We start from the raw sequence: 14734 nt of genomic DNA, 5'->3' as shown, positions 1-14734 counted from the left end.
TATGAGCACAAGAACTTTATTTTTTGTTGGAATATTTTGTAAATGCTCATAGATAAAATAAGTATTAAATAATGTCACAAAATGTATTAGATAAGATTAAACAATATACTGTAAACTTTTACGCTAATGACACAAAACAATTGTGGTTTGAAGGCAAAGAATTTCATGAAACGATAAAAGTGTAAGGCACTTTGCAGAAGAACTAAAGTCCACACGCCCACACAACCTTGCTGGAACGCTGGTAAAGCCAGTGTGTAGGTGTCTTAAAATGTAACAGCTGCAGGATAGTGCCTTGGAATCCACAGACTTCTCTTGAAAACACACTTATTATCCTGTATATTCCTTTTCATAAGGAGTTAAGGACTCAATAATTCATTTCGAAATTTGGAATTACAAGGTTTATTTTTCCATTAAGAAGATGATGAGAATTAAAAGAAAAGCAAATGCTTTGGAGGTGATTGATTGATTGACAAGTGCCTGTCATGTTAGGCATTAGGGTGATACTGAGTGTTGAACATAAAATCCTCAGTTTAAAATGCATTTTGGACAAATATAGGTTGTGCCAATCGCAATACAATCCATACTTCGCTGTTCACTGTTAGACAAGCCACTTTAATTTTGAAATTCACTTTCACTGTTCTTGTTCAGGCCTCAATGTGGCTCTGGCGAGGTCTGATGAGTCAGGAGGTTTCGTCCATGTGGTCCTGATGGATGAAGTCCAGAGGTTTTATCATCCCAGTTTGGAGCTCCCTGGAACATTGACAACACAATATATATCATAAGTAAACAGATGAATAATTCAAGTAAAATTAGTCAACACAAACACCTCTCAATACAACATATGTGACGCATGAATAGTTAGAGAGAAAAGAGGCTCGTTAAGAGGCAAGGACACTAACAGTCCATCACGTCAACACATCTGTGTTCTGCAACTGCACAATACGCCATGAATCATGTTTCCCCTGGTCCTTCCCCTTGAATCTGTTACGCAACAGCTTCAGGGAGGAACGCTAAAGGGGAACCTCTGTGTCCACTCTCTCTTCTCCCATCTCTTTCGCACTGCCCCGCTACATTCATCGTGTCCCTGGGGAAGTGACGTTACGTGCCAAACTCAGAGAAACTGTAAAGGTTGTGCAACGAGCTCCACCCCGGAGCTGAGACTCCTTAACCACTAACACCTTTGCAGTGACATCATGTTTCCTCCTCATACATCCTACAACAATGGAGCTCTAAGAAAAACATGACCCTGCTTCTCACTGTTCGCTGGACGGTGTCAGAACAGAAAGGAACAGATTGGGGATTCACTTTATCTCCTGGTCTTGTAAAGTTGTGCTTTCTGGATGACTTACACATGGATAAGAACTAGAATTGACTCTATTAGATTTATCTACCAGGACAGATGTAACTCATAGACTGTAAATAAAGATGGATGACAATAAATTGCTATTTATTATCTTATAAGAACCTAATCTTGTATTTTTATTTGTTTTCATTTATTGTAGAGAACTCTAATTGCACTTTATAAACAAAGTTGACTTGACTATCAAAACGGGGCTAAACGTCATGATTGACAGCTGAGACTGACTCGTTATTGGTCGAGGGTGTGTGTCGATGGGTCCTTTAAAGCAATACAGAGTTCTTTGAAGATATTGTGGGGCTTTGATGTTTAAAATTATGTTTGTCATCCCGAGCTATGGAGGGATATGAACTAAGTCCAAAAAGGCACAAGTGAGGAACTGTAGGAGACGTAACTTGCCACCGCCTACATCCACTCTGTTTTTCGCAAGATACATGTAGACATCTCAGGAAAATACACACACACACACACACACACACACACACACACACAAATGACACCTACACTTGTGGCTGCAGGCTGCTGAGGAAGTCGTCAACGTCATCCTGTGGCATGTACCCGTCCAGGCGAGCCAGATAAGTGTGCCGTCCTCCTCATCCTCTGTCAGGATCTCACAGGCGAACTTCAGAGAACTCCTGAGGGTCTAAGAAAGAGAACCAGACATTCAAAAAAGTGACACACAATCAGCATTTAAGGATGAGCACAGGCCCACTCTACAAATACACTTACATGAAACTAGCTCACTGACAACAACCTTGTTATTACAGAACATGACTGCCCTCATGTGGTGAAAGAGTTCAATGACCCTATTCACAGCAGCAAAATGTTCCTCCCTCCTCACAGCGAGCACATGAAGTTGTTAATGCTGATCTGCATTTGCTTTTGCAGAATCTAAGTCATTATCCGCAAAGTTCTTGAAGGTATTTTCTTTGATCCATTGCTGCTGTTCTATCTGCATATTCTGACCAATCCTGGGCTCAATAGAATTGCAAAGACTCACCTAGTCAGAGACTCACATAGTCAGAGAAGGATTTATTCTTTCTTTCTAGAGTCTGGGGACCCCGATAGAGAAGTCTGGATCACACACGACCGGAGCTAGTTTAAACACTAGAAGACAAGATGACTGCAAAAACGCAGCTGTTCTTGGTACACTTGACTTTGAGGCTCAAAGGAAGCGGTATAAAGTGGTATTAGCATTTCTTTCTGGCCTTATATAACATCTCACCCCTCCCAGAGCGCTGCAGCCCAGAGCGAGAAACTCCATCCAGTCAATTTCAGAGCTGAAGCTGCCCAGCGACAGCAGGGTCTCCATCTGATCCGATGGTAAACACAGACCCTCCCATTTCTTCTGCAGCTCCTCCTTGCTGCAAGTTGTCTTCTGGGAGAGCTGTGGATGTAGTAAGTAGCGATTAGAGGAGTTGAGGAGAAAGAAATCAATCAGTTATTGGTTTAAACAAGCAGCAGTATTGGTTCTGGGGACTCTGGCAGCCAGTGATAATGACTTTTATACTGAGCTATGTAATAAGACACAGCAAGGATTCATACAGCAGAAGAGGAGTTGATTCTTGCTCCAAGCTGGACTATTTCTGAGCACTGTCTCAAATCCACAGGACAATTTCTTAAAATAAACATAATTTTAAGAACTACAAAGTTAGTAAGTCTTAGAGTTAAATCGCTTTCGTGAAGAGAGGCATCCTCACAAAGTTAAGACTGGTGCCTAGGTGTTGACCTTTAAGGAAATATTAATTATTCATTTATTTTAATGGATCCACCACAACAAGATTCCCCAGGTGAAGGGAAATGGAACAACAATAATGTAAAACTTTAATGAGTCAAAGGGAGAGGGGGCGACAACAATGCAACAATATACAAATGCAGGAAAGATTGTGTAAGCAAATGTGGATATTAAACATACATAACCGATAATAACACACAGCTCTGGAAAATATGCAGTGCACTAAATCCATTGCTTCTCTTCCAGCAGCAGCAGCGTGAGGTGAACGATCATGTGATCAGTTCAATGAGGTTTGGTTCTGCTGTAGAGAAAGTACCTGTTTGTGAAGAGGCATCAAGCAGACCTGGAGTCAGCCCAGTGTCTGTCTTCTCGGTGGCAAGGTTCATCTCAGAACGTTCTTCAACAGGCCAGCGCTCTCCGTTACACAGTCCATTGAAGTATCTGGAAAAACAAACACACAGCATGCAGTGCCTGTATAGTATCTTAACTCAACTTCACCCAATCTGTCTGTCATTTAAATTCATCCCTAAACATGCCAATCCATTGTAGGCCTATGTTGCTATTTTAACAGTATCTCATGATTAAGAAAAATGTATTCATCGTGCGTTGTATTTCTTTGTGTTGTTTACTATCATTCTCTAAAATGCTAAAGGAGAAAACAGTTGTCTATTGTACTTCACAGTGAACTCGTGAGAGGCAGCAATGTATTTAGTGGTTTTGAGCAGCTAAAGAAGCTGTGATTACTTTAAGGGCATCCACACACGATGTAACCAAGGAGACATTTTAATTGTTTCTGTGCCTCCATGTGACTCACTTAATTGTCTTTTATGGTAAACACTACCAAGCTATAACAGCCAATAAAAAAGCAGAGGACAGAAAAGTCCTATATATTAAATTTAAAATATATTCTTGATATATCTTAATATCACCCTCTACTTTTAAAGTTGTTGTCTTTGTTAGAAAGTTGTCTAACCGCTACAGTAGCATAGAGGCTCACGGGATCCAATTACAGCAAGTCAGTGCCAAGATGAGGGATTAAAAGGTGAAAAGGGCAGGCCTCTTTGTACAGTGATGCTTCCCATTGACACTGTTTATGGTGTTGTTTAAGAGATAAAGATCATAATAAACACAAATCACACTTGCCCCTTTGCCTAAATCACTGCTGAGAGAAGCTGAGGCTTACGTTGAAGACCACAGCAGCAAGTCCTCGGGCTGTGTTTGGATGGCTGCCTTGGTGAAGTACTGGAGGATGATGGGCAGCTCGGACGGGACGCTGATTTGCTGGGAACAGTACATGGTGTCTGTCTTCTGGGGTGCCTTCATCTCAAAACGCTCATTGACGGGCAAAGGCTCTCCTCTATACAATGCATGGAAGTATCTGGAAAAAAGCAGTCACTTACATGTAGTGTCTTAATCTGTCTGTGATTTAAATTCATTCCTAAACATGCCAATCAAATAGGCCGAAATGTAGAATGGACCACAAGTTGCTACTTGAACAATATCCCAGGACTAGGACCAATTAAATCATCATGTGTAGTATTTTTCTTTGTGTTGTTTACCATCATTCTCTAAATTGCTAAAGGGAAGACACTGGTCTATCGTTCTTCACAATTTATATTACCTTGACAGTGAAGTGAGAGGCAGCATTGCATTTAGTGTTTTTGAGCAACAAAATAAGCTGGTGTTACTTTAAAGGGATAGTTCACCCAGAAAGGAAATTTCACTCATTATCTACCCACCACTATGCTGATGGAGAGGTGGGTGAAGTGTTTGAGTCTACACAATACTGTAGGATGCTCAGGGGTAAAAAGTGTTGCAGCAGAATCCAATACAATTTAAGAAATTAGTGACCTAAGCTTCAGCCGTAATAAAACAGCATTTTTGTGCCAAGATGAGAGATTCCCAGGTGAAAAGGGCCGACCTCTTTGTACAGTGATGCTGCCCGGAGACACTGTTTATGGTGTTGTTTGAGAGATCAAGATCATAATGAACACAAATCAAACGTCCCCCTCTGCCTGAATCACTGCTGACAGACACTAAGGCTTACGTTGAAGACCACTGCACCAAGTCCTTGGGCTGCGTTCGGATGGCTGCCTTGGTGAAGTCCCTGAGGAGGTTGGGCAGCTCGGGTGGGATAATGATTTGCTGGGCACAGAACATGGTGTCTGGAGGCGGCATGTCTGCAAGATGGAACAAAGCAGTGGAGCACTTTGAGATCCAGCCAATATCAGGTCTGAAAGGACATTTTCGAGAAAGTGCCTGGCCACGTAAATCGACCCACACTGCCAATAGCAAACCATTAACATAAAAATGACTAGGATTCTTTAGACTTCGCTATGGATTGAGGCTGTTACACTGGGGGAGTTCAGGAATATGGATGTAAACAACATGAACGCATGTTTCACAGAGATACAAGCTCAAACAGCCACACACACACATATATATTTATATGTTTATATCCTGGTATCAGTCTCTTTCTACAATAATGTTTTTGTAGATGTATTCATTTAACTAAACATTACTATGGAAAACACGATATAACAAAGTCGTCAGAATTTCTGCATTAATGTACTAAACGTTCTTTAACTTACGACCTCAGACTAACTTCAGAGTTAAAAAGGCATTTTTTTCTGACGGAAATACTACAAAATAAAATAAACACAATAATGTTACCTGTACGGTTTAGTGGTGAAATTACACCTTTTCGTGAAAATATGTGATGAAATTAGCTTGTCTGGTTTAATAAAGGATATTTATACACTTATGGGTGTAATATCAGCATTAAGGGCAAGCTTAAATAGTGGCAGCGGCAGCTCTAGAGACACTTCCAGTGGCAACAGCTGCCTGATATGTAAAGACAGCTGCCTTTGATGCCAAACAGTTTAGAGCCAAGAGCCTTTGATGAGGTTAGGGACTGTGCTATAATCATTTGTAAAACACTTCTTTGCAATATTAATCGTTATGTGCAATCCATTTACTGTACATATTCTGACACATAATATATTTCTTTACAATGTGTATCCCGGTTAATCACTTTTTCTATATATTGTTGTTTATTTCTATTTCTTCATATTCCTTCACCTAAGCACTGCATGCTCCTTACTCTATGTGATATATTCTGCTGCTGTAACATTGCAGATTTCCCCATTATGGGACTAATAAAGGATTTCTTATCTTCTCTTATCTTAATATGTGAGCTGGGGGTTAGGTTAAGGTCAAGGTGAGGCATGAAGTGGTTTAAGTTAGGGACACGGTGTTGGTAAAGTTGTGAATGTGAATAATTAGAAGTCAATGCAACACCTGATAAGTGTATCTGCACCAACCTGTCAAGATGTGTGTTACATATTAAGTTCATCATACCCTAATGTTCTTGTCCGACTCCTTGACCTGCTCCTCCTTCACTCCATGCCGGACGATGGACGCGTTGTTGCTGCAGCACGCCTGGAGGAGGGACTGTCCGGGGACCGGGACGATGCGTCCGGCGGGTAGAAGGAGTCGTCGGACATGACGCTGCGACCGTCATCCAGGTTCTCTAAGTCCACTTCTTCGAATTCGTTCTCCTGTTCATCATACTCCTCTTTCTAGCTCGGGTAGTCCTCCTCGGAGTTGGACGGCGGCTCTTCCTCTATGGTGTCGGTAATCAGAACCATCTAACCCCCGGGTCTAGGGCACCGTCCTCTGGTGGAGCGCAGCCGGGGGCATGGGACGAGCTGCTCCTCTAAGACCAGACTCGTGAAACAATTACCCAATGGTCATCCTCAAAGAGCATTCTCTCTCTCTCTCTCTCTCTCTCTCTCTCTCTCTCTCTCTCTCTCTCTCTCTCTCTCTCTCTCTCTCTCTCTCTCTCTCTCTCTCTCTCTCTCTCTCTCTCTCTCTCTTTAAAGAGGATTTCTGGGAGATCCACAATTTATATGTAGCCCATGATGTCAACAAAAACGGCCAAATCTCTGTTGTTATATTTATTGTTTCACCAAGTATTTTTTCAGTTGCTCTTATGATCACATTGTCTCATTGGCAGATAGCTCAGTGTTTGCCCTTATTGGGATATTTCACCCAAAAATGAAAAATTAATTTGATCCTTCCTTCCATCCTTCCACGTTTTTACGTAATCTGAGTAAAAAAAATCTAACAAAAATAGCTCTGGTCGAAGCACATGCTTGACAAATCACAGGTCAGTCTCAGCTGTCAATCACATCAAACTTATCACAAACATGAGCACTTGAACAAACACTGATATAAAGAAGCAAAGTGGTAAAAACCACCAACCATAGATTTGTGTATAAAGGAAGAAAAGCATCAAAAGCGCAAGATGGCAGCAACTGTATCATTTATGAAAAACAGGAAGGACTGAAGATGTGTTGTCCGTCTTTATAAAATATCAGCATGTTTTTAAAATGGAGAAGTGAACTGTCATGAAACTAGGAATTATTACTGGGCTTTTGAATTAGACCTAAATGTCAGAGAAACAATTCCACGTCAAAAGTTTCCAACTGCATGAATATAGGGTTTGAATATATCGGATGTGTTGGAATGTACACTGGAGATACGCGTACATGTGTCTTTCCCTGTTCTTGTTCAGTTCTGATGAGTCAGGAGGTTCAGTCCATGTTGTCCTGGTGGATGAAGTCCAGAGGTTTTATCATCCCATGTTGGAGCTCTCTGGAACATTTACAACACAATATATATCGTAAATAAACAGATGAATAATTACAGTAAATTAGTCAACACAAACACCTCAATACAACACATGTGACACATGAATAGTTAGAAAGAAAAGAAGCAGGTGCTGACCAATGCATAATGACACGGTTTAGGATTTACTGATGGTTGTTCAAGGGTTCATTTTCCAGCTGGTTTGTTTATAATTAACTTTTAGTTCACTAGTTATTTTATGCTATTTATTATCTTATAAGTACTGCACTAAACTCAATCCCAAAAGTTACTGGGCAACTGGAAAGTACCAGCTGATGACTTTTTTAGGGATAAAAAAACTTTGGGTTTAGTTTTCAAACAACCAACTCAGCCTCTATAATTCTGTTTGGATAATTAATGTTTAATTAATTTTGTTTAAAACTTCTTTGAAAATCACGTGAGTAAAGTTTCTGTCGAACTTTGCGCTAAAAACTGGGTCATTCACATCCTCATGCATGATCTTTGAATAATAGCTTGTGGTTGTGTGGTGTTATATAATACACTAAAAACATCATTAATAAATTAATAACTGCACACAGCAGTTTTGATGGCTGTGATGCCAAATCTTTGATACCCAATGTCTCGATTTTCAAACGCCGCCTGAAAAGAGAACTATCTATCATTATCTGAAAGTATTCTGAACAGATTAAAATGAACGCCGAGATATTTTCAACACACTGTTCGACTCGACTGTCACATTCACAGGAAGATCTGTTTAAGCCCTGACAACGTTCATTCTTTGCTGTGTCATATGGGTGGAGAGGGTGCAGTCATCAGGTTATCAGGGATTCTGTCTGTCCTCTGATCCGCTTCGACTCGACAACAGCTGCAATCCTTTGGGGTAAGCTTCTCCGTTTGTGTATTTGTGTGTATGTGTGAGGGAAAAACAAGTTCATGATAAAATATGAACATCACATTGTGCCCATTTACAGTATTGCATGGAGGAGTGAACAAAAAAACACAGGAGGTTTTGGGCCTTTCACAGCGATTGAAAATCACATTCTCGTGCCCCTGGAGCTTATCTCTTTACCTCTCCTCCTTTTTCGTCTGCTGAGTGAAATGAATTCGCCGGCGGAGGAGAGGCCAACTGCTGCGAGTCTGCAGGCTGAGAGGTGGTGCTTATGATAAATGAACTTCGGCTAATCCCAGCACAAGGGAACAGGCGATAAAAGAGCATACACACAGTCCACCTGACAGCCTGTGTCGGGCAGCTTTGTGCCTCTCTCGCTGCTCATTATAAATATTCTACACTGACTCAAAAATAGCAGCGTCGTTCAGCGGGACAGTGATGAATAACAACCCACTGTGCCTGATGCTAACAATTGATGGAACCAATTTCCAGGTAATGGGACAACAGCTGTGCTCGAAGGAGCATTAGCGGGCCCATTTATTAATTGAACACTATCATTTCGACTCCTTCCTTCCTGTCTTTCGCTGCTTTCCGTCTCTCTTCCTAAAAATATAGCTAAATACAGCATATCGTATACCTATAGCAAGGATTAGTAACATCTTCCAAGAAGGTTAGGGTTTTCATCAGCGTTTGTTTGTTTCTGTGTCCGTTATTTAGCAGCATTAAAAAACGATAAGACTGATTACAATGAAACTAGGTGGAATGATGCACTCTGGGTAATGGAAGAACTTGTAGGGACTTATCATTATAGCAAAATGCCTTGAATTGTCCCATACTTGTGGTTAGGGATATACAATACGTGGGACACTTGTAGGCACCTAACATTATAGCAAAAATGCCTAGAAATGTCCTGACCAATCAGAATGAGCCGGACACTTCTAGGCACTTATCATTGAGGCAAAATGTCTAGAAATGTCTCACTCGTGTGGTTAGGGATGTACAATACATGGGACACTTGTAGGCACTTAACATTATAGCAAAAATGCCTAGAAATGTTCCAACCAATCAGAATGAGCCGGACACTTCTAGGCACTTATCATTGAGGCAAAATGCCTAGAAATGTCCGACACTAGTAGTTACGGAATTGCAATATGTGGGACACTTGTAGGCACTTAACATTATTGGAAAAATGCCTAGAAATGTCCCGACCAATCAGAATGAGCCAGACACTTCTAGGCACCTATCATCAAGGATGCAAAATGCCTAGAAATGTCCCACTTTTGTGGTTAGGGATCTGCAATACTTGGGATACCTGTAGGAACTTATCATTATAGCAAAATGCCTTGAATTTGTAGTAATTATTTTTCATTTCCTTTAACGTTCAGAGATAAGTTGATTTCCAGGGAATTATTCATTGATCTTGGGGAATTTAAATATGTGAGTGGATACAATTTGTTGGGCCTGAGAGGAGGTGTGGGCTTTATTGAGAGATATTCCAGTGTTATTATTCATTAAATATATTCCTTGCCAATCAAATCGAATGTTGACCGAATCACACCCCAGGATAAATTCAAGAATAAAATATCCAGTAGTAAAATAAAGGGCAGTAATTCTTATTTGAGGTCCAAAAATATCATGTGGTCTTGGTTAATACTTGAAGACATCATATGACCGTGATTACTGAAGCTAAGGAGAATTTATAAGAATTGTAAGCAGCTTAATCCAAGAGGAACTGATTTGAATGTGAAAAATAATTAAGACCAATTAAAAAAAGAGAGTGATAGAAGTGGGAAGCATTTCCATAGGAGACGTTTAGGAAAAAGCCTAATTTGCCACCGCCTACATCCACTCTGTTTATTGCAAGATGGACAGCTAGACATCTGAGGAGAATAGACACGCACACACACACAAGGGACACCTACACTTGTGGCTGCAGGCTGCTGAGGAAGTCGTCAATGTGGTCCTGGGGCACGTCCCCATCCAGGCGAGCCAGATAAGTGTACATTTTCCTAAAGGTGTCGAACGGGATCCTCGCGGTGCCGTCCTCCTCATCCTCTGTCAGGATCTCACAGGCGAACTTCAGAGAACTCCTGAGGGTCTAAGAAAGACAACCAGACATTCAAAAAAAAAGTGACAAACAAATATGCAATCAGCTTTTAAGGATGAGCACAGCCACACACTGAAAATACAACGACCTTGTCATTACAGAACATGACTGCCCTCATGTGGTGAAAGAGTTCAATTGCCCTATTCACAGCAGCAAAATGTTCCTAACTCCTCACACTGAGCACATGAAGTTGTTAATTCTGATCTGCATTTGCTGTTGCAGAATCTAAGTCATTATCTGCAAAGTTCTTAAATATATTTCCTTCGATCCATTGCTGCTGCTCTATCTGCATCTTCTGACCAATCCTGGGCTTAATAGAATTGCAAAGACTCATATAGTCAGAGAAGGATTTATTCTTTCTTTCTTTCTAGAGTCTGGGGAACCCGATAGAGAAGTCTGGATCAGAGACGCCCGGAGCTAGTTTAAACACTAGAAAACAAGATGACTGCAACAACGAAGCTGTTCTTGGTCTTACATTTGGCTTTGAGGCTCAAAGGAAGCGGTATAAAGTGGTATTAGCATTTCTTTCTGGCCTTATAAAACATCTCACCCCTCCCAGAGCGCTGCAGCCCAGGGCGAAAAACTCCATCCAGTCAATTTCATAGCTGAAGCTGCCCAGCGACAGCAGGGTCTCCATCTGATCCGATGGTAAACTCAGACCCTCCCATTTCTTCTGCAGCTCCTCCTTGCTGCAAGTTGTCTTCTGGGAGAGCTGTGGATGTAGTAAGTAGCGGTCAGGGGAGTTGAAGAACTCATTCAGTTATTGGTTTAAATAAACAGCAGTATTGGTTCTGGGGACTCTGGCAGCCAGTGATAATTACTTTAATATTGTTTATGGGGAGCTGAGTAATTAAGACATAATAAGTGGAATGACAACAATTCAACAATATGCAAATAGAGAGAAAATTGTGTACGCAAATGTGGATATTAAAAATACACAACCGATTATTACTCACAGCTCTGTAAAATATCTAGTGCACTAAAACCATTGTTTATCCCCTCCAGCAGCAGCAGTGTGAGGTAAATGATCATGCGATCAGCTCCATGAGGTTTGGCTCTGCAGTAGAGAAATTACCTGTTTGTGAAGAGTCTTAAGCAGACCTGGAGTCAGCCCAGTGTCTGTCTTCTGGGTGGCAACGATCTCCAAACGGTCTTTCACAGGCAAACTCTCTCCTTTACACAATGCATGGAAGTATCTGGAAAAACAAACACTAACAGCATCCAGTGCCTGAATATTATCTTAACTTAACTTCACCCAATATGTCTGTCATTTAAATTAATTCCTAAACATGCCAATCCAATAGGCCAAAATGTAGAATGGAACACAAGTTGCTATTTGAACAATATCCCAGGAGAAGACCAATTAAATCATCATGTGCTGTATTTCTTTGTGTTGTTTACCATCTTCTCTAAAAGGCTAAAGGGAAGACACTGGTCTATTGTACTTCACATTTTAAATTACTTTTACTGTGAACAGAGTATTTTTGGGCAGCAAAAGAAGCTTTCGTTATTTGGGGATCTACACATTTTTTTAATTGTTTCTGTTCCTCCGTGTGACTCACCTAATTGTCTTTTGTGATAAACACTACCAAGCCACAACAGCCAATCAAATGGCAGAGGATAGACAAGTCCTAAGGTGGACATAAAAAAAAATCTTGATATATCTAAATATCATCCTCTACTTTAAAAGTATTTTTTCTTTGTTAGAAAGTCAGTGCCAAGATGAGAGATGTTTATGGTGTTGTTTAAGAGATCAAGATCATAATGAACACAAATCACACGTCCCCTCTGCCTGAATCATTGCTGACAGACACTGAGGCTTACGTTGAAGACCACTGCAGCAAGTCCTTGGGCTGCGTTCGGATGGCTGCCTTGGTGAAGTTCTTGAGGAGGTTGGGCAGCTCGGGTGGGATAATGATTTGCTGGGAACAGTACATCGTGTCTGGAGGCGGCATGGCTGCAACATGGAACAAAGCAGTGGAGCACTTTGAGATCGAACCAATATCAAGGCTGAAAGGAAATTTTGAGAAAGTGCCTGGCCAAATAAATCTACCCACACTGCCAAAAGCAAACCATTAACATTAAAAGCACATTAGGATTCTTTAGACTTCGCAATGGATTGATGCTGTTACTCTCGGGGAGTTCAGGAATATGGATGTAAACAACATGAAAGCATGTTTCACAGAGATACAAGCTCAAACATCCACACACACATAGTGGTAGCAGTCTGTTTCTAGAATAAAAAAGAAAATCCCCCTTTCCCCAGTTTCCCTGCATAACAAATACAGCAGGAAGTTAAAACAATATAATATTGTCCTTGAATATAACATTAGCTGCTGCAGAGGTGGTGTGTTTACAGTGACAGCTGCTGAATCCACTGGGGAGACGGTGAATAAAGAAACTTATTGACACCAGTGCAGCATAAAAGTAATTAGCTTGTTTAGCTTACGATCAAAGACGTGGTAAATAACTGTGCATAACAATTCTATTCTGCATTCATGTACTAAACGTTATTTAACTTACAACCTCTAACTTTGTCAAACGTTTGCATTAGAGTTAATAATACATTGGTTTCTGACTGAAAAACTACAAACACGAAATAAACACACTAACGTTACCTGTACGGTTCAAGTGGTGAATTGTGTTCGTCAAGGTCGCAGAAACATGTGCTGGAATATGCGTGGCTGGTCCAAATAAAGGGGATTTATACTCCGTGGATGTGATGTCAGATCTGTGTGCTTGTGTAGGGCAGCATGGTCGCCTAGCAACGGCGCTCTCTTCTTCCTGTCTATTTAAACAAGTCCTGGAGGCCGCTTGAAGCCGAACACCGCCCCCTACAGTTAGGAGCACGTTACAGCAGATATTTTGGCTTGACACGTCAGGAAAGGGACAGATGAATGGATACCGTAGTTTGTGCTTCTTATTTTTTTATACCTACTGTCATTACCACCCTCAAGAGCCTACGTGTTACAGGAAGCTGTGGCTGAGGGGGTAGAGCAGTTCAGTTCTCCAATCAGGTCAGCGGCTCAAATCCCAGCCCTTGCCGAAGTGTCCTTTGGCAACATGCTGAACCCCCAAAAATGGCCTAATTGTAAGTCACTTACAAAAAAAAGCATCAGCTAAATGACATGTCATTTAATTTAATATGTTCGCCCTTCTCCATTTGTTAACAGGATTACACAAAAAAACACTCAGATATCCACGAACTTGGTGAAAGTACGTGGGTCGAGAATGAGCACATTCGATGTTTGAAGGGATTCAAATTTTTATAAAACTGTCTTTAACACTGCGTTTTACATTTTCGCCAATTTTCCAGTGGAATAATCCACAGATCTAGATTAAATCTATGAGTGTCGGTAATGGGGTGAAACTTGATTGAATTTAAGGGGACGTTTGGGCCTTGAAATGTATACACTCTACTGAATGCTATTCTAGTTATTCTGAAAACCAGTCTGGAAGTTCCTGAGTAGACCAGTACATATAGCTGTTCCTGGTCCCTCTCCCCACTCTTACCCAACCATTTTAAACGGACGTCTGTGTAGCCAGAGTCCAGGTCTGTCTAAGGTTTCCTGTTCTGTAATGTGCCTCGAGATCATGCTATAATTGTCTCTATAAACAAGACCGAACTGAATTTAACTTTAAAAAATTGTTGCGCTGGAATAGACACTCTGTAGCCATACATTGAGTTTATGAAACATTCTCTATATCTATCTTTGTGCGATGCAAAGGAAAATAAAGTAGATGCAGGCAAAGGCAACGTTGACATTGTTCATTATCTGTTATAATGAGTCTTTATTGTCAAATTAAAGTTGAACCTGTTGGGAACCCAGAGACACACATTTGGACAAACACATCGAAATTCTGCGTCCACACATTTATTGAAGTGATGCCGTAAACAGGCAAGACGTCATTTTGAAGATTTTATTATTAAACAGCTTCTTGAAAATACAGGTTTACACAGACTGTGATTAGAAAATAATAGTACAACTACCA

The 14734-nt window shown here is 40.8% G+C and overlaps 1 protein-coding gene and 1 pseudogene across 1 annotated transcript; both read right to left on the bottom strand.

Annotated features, from left to right (window-relative positions):
- Window positions 1-1857: 1857 nt before the first annotated feature.
- Window positions 1858-5270, bottom strand: LOC133027280 (ropporin-1-like protein; annotated as a pseudogene).
- Window positions 5271-7690: 2420 nt separating this feature from the next.
- On the bottom strand, window positions 7691-13372 carry LOC133027190 (ropporin-1-like protein). The gene is made up of 6 exons (XM_061094223.1): window positions 13360-13372; window positions 12566-12698; window positions 11817-11937; window positions 11292-11453; window positions 10557-10732; window positions 7691-7751 (listed from the first exon to the last, which is right to left on the bottom strand). Exons 2-6 carry the CDS (start codon window positions 12694-12696, stop codon window positions 7691-7693), a joined length of 651 nt encoding a protein of 216 aa, XP_060950206.1. The 5' UTR covers window positions 12697-12698; window positions 13360-13372.
- Window positions 13373-14734: the final 1362 nt, after the last annotated feature.

The sequence above is a fragment of the Limanda limanda genome, chromosome 20, assembly GCF_963576545.1.
Source record: "Limanda limanda chromosome 20, fLimLim1.1, whole genome shotgun sequence".
Classification (NCBI taxonomy): Eukaryota; Metazoa; Chordata; class Actinopteri; order Pleuronectiformes; family Pleuronectidae; genus Limanda; species Limanda limanda.
Note: the sequence above shows the minus strand (reverse complement) of the source record. Positions and strands in the feature narration are given on the sequence as shown.